General features: G+C 32.1%; 2 protein-coding genes across 3 annotated transcripts in view; one reads left to right on the top strand and one right to left on the bottom strand.

The window, feature by feature from the left end:
• LOC148629620 (laminin subunit alpha-2-like) overlaps positions 1-14014 on the top strand; it is a 94433-nt gene extending 80419 nt beyond the window's left edge. For both annotated transcript variants that reach the window (XM_088554299.1, XM_088554292.1), the window contains 11 exons: positions 1457-1589; positions 1827-1950; positions 2387-2533; positions 2827-2966; positions 3368-3544; positions 3934-4248; positions 4791-4805; positions 7130-7623; positions 8073-8206; positions 8858-9074; positions 9609-14014. In XM_088554299.1, the coding sequence (XP_088410425.1) occupies positions 1457-1589; positions 1827-1950; positions 2387-2533; positions 2827-2966; positions 3368-3544; positions 3934-4248; positions 4791-4805; positions 7130-7623; positions 8073-8206; positions 8858-9074; positions 9609-9751 (2039 nt within the window). In that variant the 3' untranslated portion in view covers positions 9752-14014. The remainder of the gene's footprint in view (positions 1-1456; positions 1590-1826; positions 1951-2386; positions 2534-2826; positions 2967-3367; positions 3545-3933; positions 4249-4790; positions 4806-7129; positions 7624-8072; positions 8207-8857; positions 9075-9608) is intronic.
• A 235-nt stretch (positions 14015-14249) lies between these two features.
• LOC148629619 (acyl-coenzyme A thioesterase 13-like) lies at positions 14250-20050 on the bottom strand. Its single transcript, XM_088554359.1, has 3 exons — positions 19900-20050; positions 18073-18257; positions 14250-17517 (listed from the first exon to the last, which is right to left on the bottom strand). Exons 1-3 carry the CDS (start codon positions 19987-19989, stop codon positions 17361-17363), a joined length of 432 nt encoding a protein of 143 aa, XP_088410485.1. The 5' UTR covers positions 19990-20050; the 3' UTR covers positions 14250-17360.
• Positions 20051-22402: the final 2352 nt, after the last annotated feature.

Below are 22402 nucleotides of genomic sequence, written 5' to 3'. Positions count from 1 at the left end.
TATGCTTATGCCAAGATATTTCATCTTTACATGCTTGCAAATCCAAATATATTTGATAGCTTTTACCCATCTAGTTCATAGTTATAGGACTAAGCTTAGAATTTTGCTTTGACACTTCTTGCTAGAATCTTGGTGAAAAAAAGCATCTCTAAATCTGATCAAAAACAAATATATTTGGATTACTAGTACACAATGAACATTATCACAGGTGTGATATCACTAATGACTAATCAGTAGTATGTTTTGCCTAATTGCAGTGATATAATCTCTAATCATGATTGTGTTTGCCTGATTGCAGTGAATGATCACTGATCATAATCATGTTGGACCTGATTCTTGACTAGAATCAGCAGTTTATAATCAATGTACTGCATGTTTTCAGGGTGATTTCTTTTCTATTGACACTGTTAATGGGAAAGTGGTTCTCCAGTTTTACCTTGGTGGCATAACCTATGCACGAACGGAAACCAATCTAACCTATACTAATAACACATGGGTTCATGTACTCGCTGATCGTGTAGACAACAAGGGTATAAAACTCTTTGAGTGAACATATATAATCTGCCTGCCTGTCTTTATATATATTTATATATCAAGCTTAATTGTATATTTACTACAAGTACATGCATATGTTACCCCATCATTGGAAACATATATTTGTTTAATCAGATTTAGAAATGAGATCATTTTAGAAATTTTTGTACCAACAAAGTATTGCTAGATTCTTCAGTCTGTCTAGTTCTCAATCTATTAATGGTGGTCTTATCTACTTTTGTGAAATAAATTTAACACTGCTTGTTTATGTATGCATCTTTTGAAGTGATGTTATAGAAAACATCAGTCATGGCTTCTGCATGCTACATTTCATCTACCAGGAATTCTTATCTTTTCCTTCTTATCTAACTATTTTCTTCTCATTATTAAATTTATATGTTTCCTTACTCAGGGTATTTTTTTATATCAGTGGGTATCGTATACTTGGTTTTTTACTGGTTTACATTGTGTTCATATATTTTATGCAAATTTGTTATGTATCTACACCATTAATTTTAGTATGTTTGTTTGTCTTTCAAGTTCTCTTATTTTAATATCATTTAAGGAGGTGGACTTAGGGTAAGGGACACAACTCTTAAAAATCATTGGAACGATTGTATTCAGCATTTTACATCAATCTTATGTAAGCATCTAAGTAACTTGGGATTTAATTTATTCTGCTTCAAATGAAAGCTTGAGTGGTTTTGGTGAAATTGAATATGGTACAAACATATCACTGATTTGAAGAGTTATGTCCCTCACCCTAGGTCTACCCCCTAAGAAACTTAATCTGACCAGGGAATGACATATTCTTTATTGACCAACTTAATATACTACATGTACTCTATTACAACTTAAGCTCTATGTACTTGCTATTTCTGTATGAACACTTCATAAAATGTTTATAATGTCAATATTTTAGCCTTGTTGAGAGTTGGAGGGGAACGAATGGTTTGTAAAGCTAATGGCACAAATAATGGTCTAGATATTCTTGGAAGTAAATTTTACTTTGGTGGATATCCAGATAGTGTGGATACTACAGAATTTAGAAAAAGGTATCTGGTTTTTTTTTATTGTTGAGAGTTCATCTTTGAACTTTATGCAAATTTTGCTGTTACTGTTTTTACTTTTATTTCTATGAATTATGCAGAATTGATTGAGTTTTAAAACAGAACATGAGACCAAAAAACATACTAAACGGAAAGTTCAGTCTTTCTTATATTAATTTGATAATTATTTTGACGTACTTAATCCATTTTTATTTTGAAATTTTAACTATATTTTTTTTTCAGGGGAACATTTGTTGACACAAGGTTTCTTGGCTGTTTAAGAAACATCCAGTATCAGGGTTCCAGTAATAGATTGCTCCTTCTACAACATGAAACTGTGGGTGTGGTAGCAGGGTGTCCTGATGAGGTAAATTCTGCTTAATTAGACCAGTACCTTGGTACTAGAAGTAGAGTGCACCCTTGTTTGTGTAAGGATGAGATTATTGGGTGTACACCCCCTTAGAATTGGGAGAAAAACTTTGTTTGCATGAAATCTTCATTTTTCACAAATTCTTCTAACCCAAAAATTCTCTTGCCTTGACTTTCTCACCATTTAATTCTATGTATGCCCCTAACCTGAAATCCTTGATCTGCCCCATAATATATATAAAATTAACCCACTTTGCAAAATGTGCCTCATTTGTACACCACTTATGTTTTCATTAAAAAGTGGAAATAGTATCATTTCATACACAAAAATTTGTAAAAACCAAATTTTTTTTATAGCTAAGTTATATTTATGCATTTTAATGAAGTTCAAATTCATTAAAAGTTCAAAAGTTCTCTTCTTTTTTTTTGTATAGGGCTACAGAACTATTGGTTTCTATGGTAACGGTTATGCTCTGTATAATGCCCAGTCATTGGGAGAAAAAGAAGGAGGGGTAACAATATCTTTCAGAACCACAAAGCCTGATGCCTTGATACTGTTAGCAAGGGATGAAGATGATTTGGTATGTTTACATTGATTCAGGCTTAAGAACTTCAGCTTTAATTGTATTATGTATTTCTAAATTGAAAAGAACTAGAGTCAAACCATGTAAAAAAAACCTGAAGTTTCTCAATCAGTTAGTGTTGAATATTTGCATATATAGACAAAAGGATCTTTTAAAGAAGCTATCTTTAATGTTCTATGTTTATGAATGATTTTCTCATCATTGTGATGTACTTCCAGTTTTTATGATAAGTTGTGGCTGAATCGTATCACAATTTTTTTACTTTTTAATATTGACTCATTCCATTCTAGAACTACTACACGCTTGCTTTGACAAATGGTAAAGTTCAGGGTAGATTTAGTGGTGATTCTAGACCATGGATTATTACATCTACCAAAACATACAATGATGGAAAAACACATACTATTGGTGTACTGAAAAGATACAGAGAGTAAGTGTTCAAAAGAAAGCATATTTAGAATTATATTAAAATCTTGTGGATTAAGTGATACAGACAAAATATAGAAATGAAGACAGTAAAACCAAGCAATATAAAGTACTCACAAGGAACAAGTTTGAAACTTTAAGTTAATAAGTAATCCTGTTTCCATTTTAAAACTTGCTTTATGAACCAGGTAGATTGTGCATTTTTAGAAACATCCCCAAAATTATTCATGGCATGTAAATTTGTTGTGGAAATTAACAGATTTTCAGTGTCATTTCAACACCAATTTTAAGTCAATTGAACCTCTCTGATATGGAGGAGAAATACACAGGTCACTCAATTAAGGGTCATATTGTTTAAAACACATATAAACATTCCTTTATCTATATGTTGTTTTTTTTCTTTAGGATATCAATGTATGTAGATGATGTATTTGTTGGGGAGATAACTCTTCCACAAGGTGTCACTACAATGACTGTATCACAACTCTACCTTGGTGGAACATTACCTACAATCAGTCAAGACTTAGCTCCAAACTTTACACCACTCTATGGATGTATGAATGATGTTGTTATCAATGGACAGTAAGTTTGTCTTGGAGTCATAGATACGTGCAGATTGGAAACCAATTCAATTGATCTTCTTTTTTCTTTTTCTTTTTTATGTAGATGAAATTTTTTCTGATTTATTCTCAAATAACATATTCTTGTTTTGTGTGCAATATTATTTTTAGCTATGGATAACATTTCATTTCACCCAATAGTAATTTAGGGTGCTAGATTTTTAAAAAAATTTAGATATTTTTTTCAACATGAAAAGGTAAGCTAGTATAAAGTGTTGATTTACTGTTTTGTTTCTTTTGAATTATAAAAGACAACATGTGGACATAGTGATTGTAAAATACTACAGTGTTGTAACTACTTACAATGCAGTGCTTAGTTGTTAATAAGCAGATTAAAAAACACTTTTGTAGGATACTGAATCTTAACACAGATGTGTTTGAAAATGCTGATATTGGCCGATGTTCTGTCCCTGAAGCACCTGAGGAAGAGAGTCAGAATTTAGTGCGATCAACCACACAGGCACCAAAACCCCCTCCAGTTACACTGCAACCTCCTATTACAATGACAGCAACCCAGAAACTCCCAGTTGTTACCCCTGGTACCCCTCGGGAGTGTGCCCAACAGATAAATCCAGTCGTAGACCCCTATATGTTAACATTTGGCAATGAGGAAGGAGATAGCTATGGAGAAATCACAAATATAGCTAAGAACCACATTAATGTTAGGTGGGTACAGTTATCTGAGAGCTTACTATAGATGTGGTGATTGAAGTTGTTATTGTAGTGGTCTTTTATATGGACTGGGTTCAGTTTCATTAAACAAAAGAAATGGAATAAGATATTCTACAGATAGCTCTGAAATATTCATCAATCTTTCATTTTAGTGATTTATTTGGTCAATGTGTAAGTTCAGAAATGATATATAATTTTTTTCAAAAACCTAAAGATGATATTTTGTTGATTTTTGTTCTAGCATGATTTTGGATCTAGTGTGTACATATTATAGACATGTTTGAAATATTATCTTTCTTCTTTTAAATTTAATGAATTACAATTGATTTGATATGGAAAAAACAATAATTGCAAATTATTTTATGTAATAATAAAGGTTATTTAAAAGAAGATTTAAGGGAATAAAGGTGGCAGTAATATGAACTGAAGCATTTCAAACAAAAATCTGTGTATTTTAAACAACTGCAATTTGTCCAAAAGCATCAATACTATAAAATATGATTAGATGAATACATATATATGCCTCTAATTTTCAGTGGGGATCAAGTATGGTAGGTCATCATCATATATAACCCTGAATTCAATATTATTCTCATATATCATTTGTATCTGATGTGTAATTTCAAGAATTTGGCAGCAAATTTAAGGCAACATTTTGTAGCCGGATGAATTGATACCTGTTGACATATTTCTATAAGAATAAATGATTTAAAATGTGTCAAAGCTTTTTTCCTCTATTTTTTTTGTTGTTAGTTTTAATATCACATATTTTAAAAGCAAGATTTGAACTTATTTTGAAGTTTGCTTGGCACTTAGTTTTCATGTATCATTAAGTTTGTCTGCCAAATTATATTTAATTCTATTAAACAATTGATTGATATAAAAGTTAATTTGATGATTTAAACAACGGGAAATGAAAAAGTCAAGTTACTTTGTCTTTATTGAGTTATTTTTTGAAGGAGTAGAAATCAATATTAATCATATCGTTTAAAAAAAAAAAAGAATTGGGGGACATCTTGTCATCAATGAAATTTTCTTGGTTCATTGATTTAGGCCCAGACAAGTTAATTAGGCATTCTTGTATAGCTTTGCTACCCTGCCTCCTGCTTCAGTATACCACTTTACAAGCAGAAATATTGCTTAGCAATACTGTTCAAGACCAAAAATACATTGATTTGATTATATGCACTGTCAATCAGAAGTGATGCAAATTCACCTAAAAAAATGAAAGATCTGTGAAGTGATGTAAGATTTTAAAGGTCCATGGAAGAAATTAACCATTCAGCTGTATTGACAGTTAAAGGGGTCATGACAGTATTTGATATCCATGGTAATGGTACAAATGAATCCTTATATAAATATTTTAGGTGGTATACCTTGACCTTTACTCATTACCAGTCTGACCTATTTTCCAATATTGTAGTGGTCCGAGCTACTTTAATAGAAGGAAGTCTTTATATCTACAATCCTCTGTCTTTATATCTACAATCCTCTGCCTTTATATCTACAATCCTCTGTCTTTATCTGTTGTCAGCTGAAAAACAAGTTCTTTATGTTTTTATTGCTGTCTCTTTTGGTGGATTTTAATATACTCCACATGGACATCTTGAGTCCTTTAACTACATTGTATTACTTATAATGGAGTCTACTTAACTTTCCAAGTTAATGTGAATTTGGACCACCTTAGTTTCTTCAACCCTTTGGTTTGCTGATCTTTACTGAGGGTATTCCATAATGTTCAATTAATGAACTGTAGTTTTATTGTTTTTAAAAAATCATACTCCAAATTAGCATTTAATATTCTTATGGAAAAATCAAGAATGAATTGCCTCTAAAAGCAATTTCATCAAATGAACGAAGTTAAAATGTTTATGTCATATATCAGGTTATATTTGCACAGACCTTTGTTTACAATTTTTTTGGTAGATCGTCATTATGAAATTCCTCTTTGATTAAAATGAGTAATGTTTTTATACAGTTTAAATGACTGCCTTAGGTGTTTTTTTTCTTGAGGTATATTATCTCTAAGGATTGTCTTCAATTTAGAGTTGACATGTAATTAATTATTTCAATGCATGGTGTGCAGTTTGATGTTAGTTTCATTTTTAGTTTGAAACATTTTTATTCTATGTAATGGATATATATTATTTTGAAAATAAATTCTGAAGGAGTTGGAGTCTTTAACAGGAAAAAAGAGAATTTTTTTATTTAGGGAAATCTTCTGTTTTTTGAAAAGGATTAATTTTGAATTTCAAAAACAAGTAACAGTTTACCAGTGGTAATTGAAGAACTGAATAAAATTGGGAATTAAAAAAAAAAAACTTTGATGAAAATTCATAAAATAAACCTAACACATTTTTAAAAAACTGAAACACAAACATTACATAAGTTTTTTTTTCATATGAGCATCACATTCTGATTAAAATTCACTAGTCTTTGATCCATGAAAACATGCTATTTTAACAGGCACAAATTCAAGTAATTCATATATTTACAATAATTTTAAAATTTCTCTGAGCAGAAAATGATGCCTGATACAATACCTTTTGAATTCAAATTTAAGATGTAAATGCATTAGATAATTTTGTAAGGATTTCCTTACTGTCTTTTTTTATGAGGGCAAAAATTGTTGTAGACTTCTGTTATTATCGTTGTAATATAAAAGTAAGTTAAACTAGTAGACCTCTAATGTGTGTTCCTTGTGCAAGCATTCTAATTAAAAGCTGATCTTGCATGTGACATAACAGAAAAACCGTGAGCTGCGAGGTCAGCTTTTAATTAGATTGTTGTGCAATTAAATTGTAATGTTTGATTTCTGTGTTTTGATTTAAAATTGGTCCAATACTAAATAAGATCTTGTTTGCTCTATTTATAGGTTTAATATAAGTTTTGAGTTTAGAACCTTCCATCCAAATGGTGCCATCTTCCTTATTGGTAACCCAAAAAACTTTGATGGAGACTATATAGCAGGACAGCTGATGAATGGAATCTTTATGGTATTTTTTAAATATGATGGAGTCCTCCACAGTGTCAACTCGACTTCTAAAGCCAACGATGGTCAATGGCACTCTGTACAAGTCTTGAAAGGAACAAAGAACATTAAAATCATAGTAGACAAAAACACCAAGAAAGAACCAATCAAAAGAAAGCTAAAAATAGATTCCCCAGTATTTGTTGGAGGAGTAAAGTTTGATCTGAGTAAGCGGCCTGAGTTAGTACAGCACAGTATTAGAGGATGTTTGAGGAACTATTACATCAACAATCAGATCATTTTGATTAAGGATGCTGTGATTGTGAAGGGTGTGACTAAGTGCTATGTTAATGTAGAACCAGGTGTATACTTCCCAGGCTCAGGATATGGTATTATTGGTAGGTATTCTGTTGTCTTCACAAGTGGTTATTGGATGATATTGTTGGGTTTCAAATCATTAATGTTTCAGCTCCTTCTGAGTTATCTTAATGCATAATTTTGTGATATAGCCAGCATAAAAGTCTGAAAATATAGCTTGCTTTGCAGGAAATCTGTCTCAGGCATGCTGGTATTTAAATTACTGCAGGTGATGTCTAAAGTATACTGATTCTGGATGTATTTTTTTTTAATGGAAAACAATTGCACATGTTGCAAGAATCACAGGTGAGTCTAATCTTCAGTGTATTTGAATCTGAATAATTATTGAAATTTTTTAAGTGTACTATATCTTATTGATTTGAAGATATATATGATTATAACATTGAATTAACTGAGTTTATGAAGATCTAACTTACAGGTATCCAATTTAGAACATAGGGTACTTTACAATGTTATATTTATTTTCCAGACAATAATTTTAGAATTGGCCGTGGTATGGTTATTAACTTTGAGTTCCGTACCACTAAGTTAGAAGGGTTGATCCTGTCCATAAGTAATACTGCTGCTGGTCCAGGTCTCAGTATAGAACTTTATGATGGAAAGGTAGGAAATATATATTTTGAATTGTGATTTACAAATTGTAAGTAACTTTTCCAATTACAAACATATATTTAGCAATTTTCCTCTGCCTTGTACATAATTTGTATTATGTTGCATACTGTCATCCCTCTTTTCTTTTTTTTTTTTTTGCAATGTTGGTATAACTGTTCATCAGATGAATGAGACACTACATGTATTAGTATATAACACAAATCAATAACATTGTGTTTTATTATACTGATATTTGAATGAATGATGCAAGTTTACAAGGTCTTGAGAGAAAGAATCTGCGCTTCATACTAGTATATAATTCTAAGCTTGCTCCCTGCAATTGCTGTCTTGTCATAACAAAATATCAATAAGAAAATTTTTAAGTAGTGAGAGCAATTTACTGCTCACTATTTTGGTGACGTTTTTTATTTATTGTGAAAGCTTTAATTTCTGTGGGTATCAGTCAGTTTTCTTGAGTTTGGCAAGCATGAAATTTGATTCCAAACGGAAAGGAAATTTCCCATTAGTTCATATGCTGGAATGGTCTTATCCATAAATACCGGAATCAATGAACCAAGGTTTTTCTTTCCTGGAACCACAAAAATTGTTATCAAGGGATAAATGTAATTGCCCAGTATAAATACCATTTATATTTTTTTCCAGATTCACTTCTCAGTGTTGAATAATGACCAGTATTCAGCCGTATCAGGAAATACCTATGGTGAACTCTGTGATAGAAACTGGCATGCTGTAAGAGCTGAAGTTGCTGGAGACATTATAGAGTTAACTGTTGATAGTTATGATCCTATATATGGTATTAGTGATGCAGAAGATGCTGATATAGATACATCAGCTCCCTTTTTTATTGGAGGCATTCCAAGTGAGTTTTCTCCCTTGAACTTTCTATGAGAAAAAGAATTTATAAACCATCATTTTTAAGCAGATTTATTTAAGAAGCAAGATGAGATTTTGGTAAAATTTAAATGAACTTCTGTAAATATAGAACACTTTATTGGCAAATTTAGAAATTTTCTGTTGTTTTTTTTTTTGCAATTTTATGCGATACTTTTAAGGTGACACAAAAAAAGAAAATTAACAAATATATGATATTGCCATGTAATTCAAGTAAGAAGGGACAAGGTTTTCATTGATCTTTTTTTTTTTTTACTCAGCCATGAACAGAAAAAAATATAATTAAATATTTCCCCTATTACTTTATAATGTTAGATTTTCAAATAAAGTTTTAAACTCCAGCTGCTGTTAGAAAAAAAAAATTACTTTCATGCTTTCAACATAAATTCCCAGACCACCCCTTAGAAGAAAATGGTCTGTAATAGATTATTGATCTATATTGTTATTACACAGGCAAAGAAGCATTATTGACTGCAACTGTTCTACTTTTCTTCTTTTTTAGATCCTTCATTGAAGCCAGACACAGTTCTTTCATCCAACAATTTCGAGGGTTGTTTAAGAAATGTCCGTATAAACTCTCAACCTGTAGATTTCTTCAATCTGGCTCAGTCATATGATTTACACAAAGTAGACTGCCCGGTGTAATGGTCCCACTAAGCATTTTCTTCCTGTGCAATAGACTATACAAACTTTGTTGATAATGTTGTGTTACTCTCAGGGCAAATCAGTAAATCATGTCTGTGTTCACTGAAACCTGTCTAAATCTCAAACCTCTCAGAAGGATTTGTCTAATTAAGGATGTTCACTGGTCTATTTTTTTTAAAGGGTTGTGAGACCTTTTATGATCTTTCATGCTCGAACATAATTAGTAAAAAAATAGATGGGTCAGTGTGCTTGTTTTTGAGATACAGTCGAACCACAATGTGTCGAACTCGGATTAGTCGAAATCTTGGATGACTCAAACTAATTACAAAGTCCCAGCAAAACTCCCCTTACTCCAATTCAATTTTACCTCGGATGACCCGAAACCTCGGATAACTCAAGGTTATTAATTAGTCCCCTCGATAGAACTTCGATGTTATTTAACCCTGATGTCTCGAAGTCAACTAATTAGTCAGAAAACTGATTGATTTATTACAAACCATGATCGAAGTGTGTTTTAACAACGATTAGTGTGGCTTTTAAAATTAATATGTTGACACTCTTTATGGTTTGATTTGTGTATTTAATTAATTTAAAATTGTGCATGTTGTCAAAAACAGATGTAAGGGTATTTCAATGACTACATTCGTTTCGCTAGTGAATTTGAAATTTTATCGTAATAATGTAGAGCACATGGTTTGACGATACTCCTGATTGTGAATCAAACAAAGCAGCATGTTATGAACTGTGACGATTTTGATGTAGAAAATATATAAAGGAAATTTCACTAAAACACTCGGTGCTGTTCAGTATTTCAAACATGATATACAACATACAAAAAAAATATCTTCCGATATGAAACACAAGACATTACGGAGTACTGTGTAAGCACAACAAATGATGTAAATACAGAAACAATCATTGACCAAACTACTAGTATTTCCAGTTTATCCTCGACCTTGGATTACCCAAACCTCGGATAACTCGAACATTGTTGTATGGTCCCTTCGACTTCGACTTAACGAGGTTCAACTGTATAAGCATTTGAAATTTTGGCAGGAAAAGGATTTCTCAAGATTTCCATAGGTATTGTCTTAGTAGGTTTTATCTATCAAAACCACTGATTTCATAAAAAACATCTTAAATAAAATTTAAGAGTGTGTTTAATTAAATTATGAAAAGAAAAGTGGAGGACAATGAGCAAAAATTTAATGCTATGAAATGAATAAATCCAGGGAAGTCCAAAAATCTGACAAAAACGGCTGATCGTAACCACCAAACATTCTTAAGCAGATTTTTGGTAATATTATGTTCTAAATGCATTAAAACTGATATAAAGATGTCTGTTTCCTACTGGTTTCCAGTATAACTGATATAAAAGATGTCTGTTTCCTGCTGGTTTCCAGTATATTAATGATTTAGACAGGTTCCATTGTAATGGCAGTTACTCAAGTAAAAATATTATAGAAGTGTAATATATATGAATGATTTTTGTATTAATCATTCAGTTGTTGATATGAGGAAAGTGTTTTATCCAGGACTGATATTACTATTATCTTTCCAATATTTTAATAGACTTGTAGTGTTAGGGATACATTGTAGTCATGTACACATGTGGATAAACTATACTGTATGATAAATGTTGACTATATTTAGCAACAGCAAAATTCATAAAGATATTAAACTTTCATCAACTACCTTGTTTCATGTGTGAATTTGAAATAAGCTGGTCATTTATACATGTAAATGACATGTATTTAATCAAATACTTCTCATTTACATTACAAGATTCATTTGTGGTTCGAATAATTTTATTGCATCATATATTTTTAGTGCCAAACATTACTGGACTGTAATGTACATGTCTTTTTTTTTAGCCATTGCTAGACAGTACAATTGGCTTTATGTCTGTTATATTCTGCCGAATATTGATCATTTATAAACTGCCTAAGACAATCTAGATATACCGTTACATACATGTATACATGTAGTGTCTTTGAGAGGTGTTTTATTTCAGTACACTTCTCCTGAAGCTGTGAAGGTACTAGTTATAATTTTAGGTATCAAGTTTCATTGCTTTGAAAAATGCATTGGTTTGTTGATTTTGTAAAGTCATCATGGTTTTAAATAGAAATTGTATTTTTGTTAGGAATTTTAATGTATGATTTGACTGATCCACATGAACTGCAAAATTGGTATCCCCCAAAAAATCCAAATTTCACAGTATTTGATGTCCATTGTCATAGGTTGAGGTTGTATGTTTTCAGTCTGTATCACTGTTTATCTGGTCAAGGTTCATTGTTTCTATTACACATCTACTACAGATATATGCATTGTGTTCTTAAATTCATCATAGTGTATGACATAATTAATGGTTAATGATTTTATACCCCTTAGAGTCATAAAACTACTACTGCTATCTGTATTTCTGTGTACATGCAGTATGTCCCCAAATCGATTCATTGGACCAATTTAAATATTATGTGCCTTAGTATTACAGGCTGTATATTGTGTATCAGTTTTGTCTTGGTCTAGCATCTACTTCCTGTTTACTGTTTATAGAGGTAATGGAAGCACATGTGTCCTATGGATGCATTTAAATTTAAGATTGATTAAATTTGGTATGTAGGTTTATCTCTTTAAAGAGCACCATTTATTTGTAATTTCACAGTTCTACTATTTATGTAACAACTGCTACTTGAGCTATGTCTGTAGGGAGATAATCGTAAACATCCGTCCTTAAATCTGTTATTTTGTGCTAGTGGAGTATAATATGTATGAATGTATTCGGAAAATTGTATACTCACTAGTGGTACACATAAAATGGAAATGTGTTAGAAGGCCAGTAGTTTACATATGTAATACAACATGTGTTTCTCCGATCATATACCAATAGTTTAGGTCCCCATTAATTATTTTGATGAGACAATAGGAGTATTTAAATGATAGAAAAAATATTTTATGATTTGAAATTTAAGATGTTCTGTATGAAAGTGGGTACCAAATTTAGAGGGGTTTTTTTATACAAAAATATACAAGTATATTTAAAACACATTTTAAATTTTTTTTAAAGTTCACATTTCTATTAAAAATATTTGACTACATATATGCAGTATAAGCTTTAGATAGAACTATGTTTGTTAGTCTTGGGTTTGTCCTCTGTCTGTACTTTTGCTGCTTTTGAGCAATATTATTCAATGTGCTGAATATGATTGTTATCTACATCTACTAAAGCTTATGATTAGAAAGTATATGTACTATTATTTTTAATTTCCTGGAAACACAAGATAGGCTAAAAACCACTAATTCAACTTCCCATAGGCTTCTATGCTAATTTCACAATATTCAATGGCTTCTCTGGACTTTACCTTAACTTTAACCTGCAGATGACTATATATCAGCATGATTCTACATATGTCAGCTCACAATCCTCAGAATGGCATGTGGGGTTAGCAGACTTGCAGTGCAGTACTGGTCACCGGAAGTGAAGGGTCTATAAATAGCATGGGAAATCCCAGTGTTTTCACAAGATAGGGGTATATTTAAAATTCATTATGGAGATTAGGCTTCACATCACAAGAAGCAAAATGCACCTATAAAATGTACAGAAATGTTTTTCCTTTCAGAAACTGTTTAAATTTTTTAAATAAGATGAGAACTTTTTTCACAGCACTATGAGGAACAGGGGTAATTTCTGCGTAGGACTATTTTTGCGTACGTTCCAAATGCTCATTGGTTGAATTGGTGGTCTGTAACCGATATTAACAACATATTTGAAGATGATTCCACTGATTAGCTCCTAACTGGTTTTAAGAAAATGATATAAATCAAATTTTTAAACTTAATTTTGTTGGCTTTTTGTGGCTTTAATTTAGTTGGTTGACTCTCTGAGAGAGTTCCTTCTGGTTATGAACACTACCTTTCTAGTAGATTTGTTAAAAAGTAAAAACTGATTCTAGTAATAATTACATGTATGACAAATACAAAAAATATCAATCATATATTTTGTAAAATTTATGACTTAATATATGTGAACCGGTATGTGTGTAAATATTAAAGGGAGGTAATTTGATTTTGTAAAATTATGTACAGTAATTTATTGTATTGATCTTTGTGTATTATTTCTGTTGTAATTCATGTTTATGATTTAAAATCAAATTTGTAGATAACAGAATGGGTGCTATCTGTATTATGTTTTGTGTATCAAGTTTTATATATTACTATCTTTTATACCTTTTTTTCTGATATTAAAAACCAGGAAAGTCTTGTATTTCTCCATCCCCCAAATGCCTGTGAAGATTCTTACTTAGTGTAAAAACTTGTTAAATAGGTTGGTTTATATGGTGTTGTTTATTGCAACAACTTTGTTTTTGCAACAACAACAAATTTGAGGAGATTTTCTAGAACTACTTGGGAATCCAAAAAAAAATCAGGAACATATATTTATGTCAGTAATTTTCCTATATTCCTTTTCGAATGCATTGTATAAAAAAAAATGAAACAGTACTGTAATCTTTTATTGAAGTAAGAATGTCTTTGTGATGCATACAATGATGTTTAATGGTATTCTTCATTGAGGCATAATGCTTCACTCTCTTTGTGTTTTAATCTTACATACTAAAAAATCTGGGATTTTATTTTAAGCTGTGCTAGAAAATTATGGCATTTTAAAAAGTAATACATTTTAATCCTCTTACATGTAATTCTGATCTGGCTATCCCTTAAAAAAATGTATAACTTTTATTTCCAATACATTTTGAATTAAAATTACATTACAGTTAATCATTGATCAATATATATTAACCTTATACAACAATTACAAACTGTGAAGCAAAATGCAAAACACACCTTTGACATATACAGAGTAAATACCCAGAAATTGACTCTAAATCCATTTTTAGCTCACCTGACCAAAGGTCATGTGAGCTATTGCCATCACTTGGGGTCCATCGTCGTCGTCATTAACAATTTTTCAAAACTCTTCTCCGACACCACTTGACCAATTGGAACCAAACTTGGTATGAATGTTCCTTGGGGTATCCTGCATAGAAATTATGTGGGGATTTTTGATCCATTGGAAAACATGGCCACCGTTACTAAAAATAGAACATAGGGGTCAGACAGTAGTTTTTCGCATATATCTCCAAAACTGTTAGGTTTAGCCAAATTCTGACACGAGATAAAAGTGTTCAGCATGATGAGATTTATCTGTGGTCAAATTTTCATATTGATATGTTATGGTCTCACTAACCACTTCTAACGTTTCCATTACTTTACATGTTAAAAAAATAATTTTCAGTCTCACTCTGAATTCCCAGGACAAATGATATCTTAAAGTTGTATACTGTTGTGAAGCTTGGAAAATAAGGCTTCCAAAATCATTATGCTAATGGTACGATGATTGTAGAAATTCTTCACAAAATTTACTTGAAAAAATAATACTGAAAATCCACGTTTTTACCTGTTCTGCTAACTGACAGCATGGAGGCAAATTACTCACACATGTAAATAATATTTATACACTTTTGTAGTTAATTACATATATGATTTTAAAGTACACATTCTCAGCTTTATTTTGACTTCTTTTAATCATAATACACACAAATAATGCACTTACAATGCATATGTTTAGGTTCAGTGTGTTTTTGGTACTACATAGGGGGGTGGCCATTTGACCCAGAAGTGGTTAGTGAGACCTTAGGCCCTGTTTGAGTGAATGCCCTTTTTTGAAGTTTTTTTGCTATATTTTCAAAAAACCTGGCTGCTGTTACTAAAAATAGAACATAGGGCCAGACAATAGTTTTTCATAAGTATCTCCAAAACTGTTAGGTTTAGAAAAATTATTTCTATAGCTGAAATGACCCTTGTTATATAAGGCCTTCAAAAGTTGTCAGGTGACTCCTTTAAGAGTTATTGCCCTTGAAAGATGAAAAATGACAGTTTTTTTCAACAGTTTTCAGCCAATATCTTTAAAACTATAACAGAAAGAAACTTTCTATCACTGAAATGATCCTTATGACAGTCCTACCAAAGTCTTCTTGAGTCCAAATTGTTGGACAACTCCTTGATAAATTAATTGCCAATGAAAGACAAACTTTAACCAGGTGAGCAATTCAGGCTCCTGGGAGCCTCTTGCTTATATTTTAATATTTAAGATCATTATAATTTCATCTAAAAAGATATGGAAATCTAGTATTACTGTTTTCCTTCAAAATGATACTGATGCACTTAGTGGAGATTGAAGGAAAATTTGATGCTCTTTAAAAGCAACTTGTGATGAGATCATCTTGTGAGTATGCTTTTACCATTATAGTTGTTTAGCTGTCTTTTTCCTCAGTTAACACAATTCTCAAATATTTGGAACAAGATTAATATAACTAAAATGTTTATCCTTGAAGTTTTAGGAATGTTCACTAAGTAGAGCTTTCACCTGAGTGATGAAAAGCCACAATCTGTAACACATAGCAATAAAATAAGGTTATGCAATTTTCATGAAACTATAACAATATGCTGCATCTTGGTGAAATCTGGGAGAAGAAATTAATAGACTATTACCAGTCCACCAGGGTTAAAAGAAAGTTCATACTTCAAAACAGTCATTTCTTCTAGTATTTGCTTTCTCACAATATTCAATTTAATCAGTTTTTTAAGGCTGTGGTAAATCAGGTAAGCTATTTTTTTCTTCCATGATCATGACTAAGTTTTGTTGTGCCTTTGCATGATTTTTCATATAATACTTATTAGCCAGTACAACTTTACTTTGTTTAGATATCAGTGTGTACTTAGGTTTGTTGAATGCAATTTACATGTAATTGGGTAAGGCTAACTTGAGAAGTCCTTTTATTTGCTAAGTTTGACAGAATTTTGTGTCATTTTTTGTCCATTTTGTCAGTTGATGTATTTTGTTCCAAAATCTGGAATTGTTCCTGAAGGAATGAAATATAATATGCATGTACCTACCATCGATGGATCAAGAGGGGATGTTTTTTCAGCTTGAAATTTTGATTTTTCATAGAATTCTATCTCCATTTGGTTTTTTTTTTAATTGATTCTCTCGAGATTTAATTTACACTCCCCTAACCTAAAATACTGGACCTGCCAGTAATTATGTTGATCCTTGCATTATTCCTGAAACACATTATTGATATAGATTCTCAGTTACTCATGGGAAAAGATTGTTGAACTCACAGTAACAGACTGCTGACTGGTAATAACAATCATTTAAGTTCTCTGAAAAGTACATAAACTATGTAAAGGACATAATTGTGTTTTTTCAGTAGCCATTAAAACAGCAGAAATAACATAAAAATAAGAATCGGTGTTCATTATCGTAATAGAACATTACAAAAAAGTAACACAAAAATGAACCAAACAAATTAAAAAAATGAATTTCAAACAGATCTGATATAATTCTAATAATCCCTCATAAAAGTAATACCTATCTTCTTTTCAAGTAAAAAAATTGTTTCGTGTATATTTCTTTTTCAATGGCATCATGTATTTCTCGACATTAAAATGACAAACATGCAAGATATTAATCATTAATTCTTCAAACACAATCGACCGAAATCACTATAGGTACATCACAAACATACAAGAACTTCGAAATTTTTCATGATCCTATAAATTTGGTGTGTTTGCCCTTAGCAATCAATGTTCCATCCGATTTCTTACTAATATCTACAGATAAGAAGGCTAATCGACTTCCAAGTTTTAACGTTTGAGCGTCTATCACGATGTCTTCACCAACCTTGGCTGATTTCATATATCTATAAAGAAGACATAAAAGTCATTTAACAAGATGAACTAAAACTTGTATCGGATTAGTCTTTAAAATATTCAGTTTCTAATCCAGTTATATACAAATCTTCCCGGATTCTTCACTCCCAACTGAATAATGCTTAACATATATTTCCAGAAGACAGGACAAATATGTCAAACCAATAGGATGCAGCACGTTGTTTCTATTATTTAAACTACAATATACTAGTACGACAAGGCTGTTGTGGAGTTTTAGAACCAGTAAACTCGTAATAAATACTATAAAAATAGCTAGTTTTTCTTGTCAAATATTGTCATATTATCGGGGGAAAACGATTCTTTAATAGTATACCACAATTGTCTAGTATATCAGTCGCAGTTTGTACCTACATGCAAAAGTTCATACATGCATTGCATAAACACATGAAAGGGTCGCGCTTAAAAAAAAATTCATTCCCGATTTTCTGTCGGGGTTCTTGTGTGCTTGAAATAGAAAGTAAAATGATTGAAAATAAGCTTGCATGCAAAAATATTTCAATAGTAAATGTAAAGGAGATCCTTACGATATACCCATATCGACGCTAACTCCTGCCACTTGTTTTTCTGATGTCAGAAGAGCCCACGTGGAAACCGCATCCACTAATGTAGCTGTCATACCACCATGGAGTGTCCCTCCTCTATTCTGGTCATCCTCTGAAACGGTCATTTCACAAACACAGTGTCCATTTCCACCACTCACAACTCTGATCTATAAAAGTTTTTTTTTAAATGCTATAATTCAATTATAGGATCCTTTAACTCAGACAATGATAAAGGTCTTGTACCAAATTAACTTCACTTAGGTCATTGTTGAATATTTATTACTTGTCGACCATGATTTATTGTGTCCATCTCCACCGCAGATTTGTTTTACATCCTTTCGTTTACCGCACAAATGACACGAGCAACTCGATTCGTGATATAGGAAACCATGCAGAGGACTCCAGTGGCAGATCTAGGGGGAGGATGAAGGGGGGTTTACACCCCTTCTTTTGAATGAAAAATTTCGTTTTCATGAGTAAAATTGACAAAAAATAGCAATGTCCTAACACCCCTTTTTTTCTGAGGAACCCCTCCTTTTCAAAGTGTCTGGATCCGTCCTACAGTCCAACCCTTTCCGTGAAGACTATCACTGATATCTTGTTTAAGGTATGCTCATCTAAATTAGCTACCTGATATTGCTTCCAGATAATCACGACGTTCGCGGAGGCATTTTTTTTAAAGCTGACGTTCATGCCCAATGCAGTAAGGGAGGTGAGCAAACAAAATAAAAATAAGCCTTCCAAGACGGCATAATTATTTGGACTATATTGCCCCCTGATCGTGTGTTTGTGTGTTTAAAGATCGTATATTGTATTTTTAGGCTTAGTTGGTAGATTTTCAAATTACTTGCTCGAAGATGACCTTTAACGAAACTAAATTTTATAAGATAAAACACATAGGTCACTGAACTTAATTTCCAGATAATTGAGCCTATATATAGGCGATTTTTTTGCATAATTTTTAAAAATCTATACAGATTCTGTCACGAATTTTCAGTTTCGCTTCATCACTATTAAAAAACTGGTTAATAAAACTTGTACGTAGAACACTTATTTGACATTATTTCATATTTAAAAATGAAAATTGGGATCACTGGATTTTTTCTTTCTTGTAGTATTAAAAAAACTAAAATTCCCATCACATTTCTACTGAACATTTTCCCGCTAATGATCTCCCCATTGAAAGAGGGTTTATGAAATTAATGTTTGTCATTTTACCATATACAAGTTTATTCCATTTATATTTTGAATAATTTAAAGACATTTTTTTCACTTTTCATCTTTTCAACACTATTTGCTCATTGAAAATTATATGTACCTCTGAATGATTTTGCTTACCCTACCGGTGCACCTGGTCCATGCTCCCTGTTTTTAGTGGAGTCCGAATTTCTCATTTGCTTTTGTTACTTTGTATGTATGATTTTAGTTACTTTATGTTCTTTGTTTTGTATGTCTGTTTTCCATGTCTGGTCTTTGTCCCTGGATTACATTCTTTTGATTACCGCTATAACCTTGGTTCCCTTGATTACGCTTTTGCAAGATGACAGAAAAGAAAGCTCCGTGTAATAAATTTGATCTACCTTTAAAAAGGCCCAGAGCAAACGTTGTGGTAAGTGCAACGAAAAACTGTATTTATTTAGCCAATCATATTAAGTGTCTGTCTAAATGCCACTGCGTATACTAGTGTCGAAGGCAAAGCACAGTTATTTCCCTTGACATATTTCGCTACTATAACAGCAGGCTTGTGGATTGCATACAGTTTCACTGTAAAAAAAAACATTTAATCTTGACATTTGTTATTTGACATACCTTGCTCAGTACACTTTCGAAACCCCTCATCTTAACGCTGGACTCCACCACTAACTTAAGAAATTGTGTTGCTTTTTGTGTACCGCTCATCCTCTATATACAAAGAACGACAACCCTGAAGTAATTTCACAAAAATCAACTGTGAAGGTCTCAGTATCGTATTAATTTTCCCATAGACTTCTATAGGGAAGTGCATATTTTTAGGATTTTTAAAAAAAATATGTAAATTGATTCAATAAAACTTTCACTTATGTAGCATTTCTAAGGACATGTGAAAAAAATAATTTCCCGCAAAGAAAATAGGGTGAGTCCACGAAGATCGGACAGAAAAGTAGTCTCGAACTATAAATAGCCATTTTCCCTACTTTCACTTTCGTTTTGCACTCACCAAACCAACCTTTTCAGTGGAACATTTTTATGATATTATGTTAGATTTTCTTTTAAAAAAGTTCTTCATCTTACAGTGTGATGTTTGCTCTATTTTATAAGTCATTGTTCATATCTTTTGACAAAATATTAGTTTGTAGAGAGGCAAAAAGAAAATGCACTATATTTTTATAGCATCCATGTTTTGACGTACACCTGCTCAGGGATATGCAATACGATACTGGTACCTGAACACAAGTTCCATCAATAATTGAAACATTATCGAGGGATTGTACAGCACTGTAACTTAATATATTTTTTTATTTTATCTTTTTGTGTCGATGTGAGATTGATTATATATCCAAAATGGCTGGACAATGTGTTTTCAGCCCCTTTGTACAATAACGCATTATCTCTATTTTTGGCAATTAAGCGAGTACAAACATGAAAAAAAACGGCAATGATTTGTGCTAATTTCAGTAATATCATGTTGAGCAATGTTTGTGATTTGTGAAGACGTTACACACTAGATTTTTTCAAAATTCGTCGTCTGCAGTTAACATAAAATAATTAACGTCGGCAGTAGAATGAATCAGATTGTCAATTCTTGGCAATAGTGTTTATGGCCCTTTGGCGACAGACCAGTGTTTATGGCCCTTTGGTGACAGTGTTTATGGATCTTTGGCGACAGACTTGAACAGTGTTTATGGCCCTTTGGTGACAGTGTTTATGGTCCTTTGACAACCATGTTTTCAACCTTTTGGTGACATGAGTTTTTTCCATTAGGCAAAAGTGCTTATGGCCCGTTGGTAACAGTGTTTCATGCCAAGACAAACCCCTCCAAAATCCAACTTTAGACCCTTCTGAGATAATAGATTCATTAATGACCACATCACGATACGAAAGATAATTAGTGCCAGTAAGGGGCAGACCAGAAATTTTTTGGAGGTATTTCTTGGCATGGAGAAATGCTTGAGAGACTGAATACTTGTATTAATAATAAGAAGACGAAACCGACAAAATAGAATATGTTTTCCCATTTCGTTATGGGAACATAATAATAACATAAAATCTACCAACAACATTTGCAATTTGATTGCGGTGATAAATAAATAAAACCTCGACTTGACTCGTGTACATTGGAATACCCTTCTATATATAGTATGAATACCCGTAAAGTACGATGGATCAGTATGTCAAGAAATAAGAGTGGTGGTCACTTGAGACGATTTTGCTGTGTAAACCTGCGGCCTAGGAGGTCTGTCCAGCGCTTGTTCTATTCCCTACGTGTAGGTTTTCTTTAAGAAATAAAATCAAGTCTTTACGATCTTTTTCCTAATTTTTACGATTTTTATGAATAATTTTCATTGTCCGACGGCGACCATGTTAAACCGTGGCTTTTGTGTAAATTTAAGTAAAGTCGTCGGAAAGGCCTCGTAATTGGCTATTTTTATATACAGTGAAACTTGTCTAAACCGAACCATGAATAATCCGAAAACCTGTTTTAACAAGATACTTCTTGAAGATCCTTTGTGTCAATTTTAGTGTATTTTAACCTGAATAAACTGAACTCCTTTCTAAACCGAACAACCTTAAAGTCCGGAAGGGATCCGGTTTAGACAGGTTTCGTTGTGTATATATATATTTGCATATTCACAACTGTAATATAGCCAGAGAATATGTGTTAATTATTATTTTTCATTATTTTATTTAATCATAGCGGTTGTAAATATGTAACAATCTGAGACCGTCGTTTAAAATTACCCCCCTCCCCCGAAAAAAAAAGAAAAAAAGTAAATACAAAATGAAGAAAACGTTTCTTATGTGCGAATTTCTAAAGTCTATACCATGCAAAGACAAACCGCTCCAAAATCCAACTTGAGACCCTGCTGAGATAATTGAGATAATAGATACATTAATGACCACATCTGTACTATCATGTTACCAAAGATAATTAGTGCCTGTAGGGGGCAGACCAGAAATTTTTTGGGGTATTTCTTGGCATGACGACCCTTTAGTGACATGAGGTAAAATTGCTCTTTGGTGACAGAGTTAATGGCTCTTTGTTAACAGTGTTTTGGCCTTTTGGCGACAGTGTTAAAGACTCTTTGGTGACAGTATTCATAGCCCTTTGTGA

This window comes from Perna viridis, chromosome 1, assembly GCF_037379345.1.
Source record: "Perna viridis isolate PV_CMFRI_1.1 ecotype Kerala chromosome 1, ASM3737934v1, whole genome shotgun sequence".
In the NCBI taxonomy this organism is placed as follows: domain Eukaryota; kingdom Metazoa; phylum Mollusca; class Bivalvia; order Mytilida; family Mytilidae; genus Perna; species Perna viridis.
The sequence above is the reverse complement of the archived record's forward strand: the minus strand, read 5'-3'. Positions and strand labels throughout refer to the sequence as shown.

What these genes read in the sequence shown, in the direction of transcription:
- LOC148629619 (XM_088554359.1), bottom strand. Translation starts at nt 19,989, where the DNA reads ATGAGCGGTACACAAAAAGCAACACAATTTCTTAAGTTAGTGGTGGAG. An exon ending in TCGAAAGTGTACTGAGCAAG is followed by an intron (nt 18,258 to 19,899) that starts GTATGTCAAATA and finishes AAACTTTTATAG; the next exon opens with ATCAGAGTTGTGAGTGGTGG. An exon ending in AGCGTCGATATGGGTATATC is followed by an intron (nt 17,518 to 18,072) that starts GTAAGGATCTCC and finishes TCTTCTTTATAG; the next exon opens with ATATATGAAATCAGCCAAGG.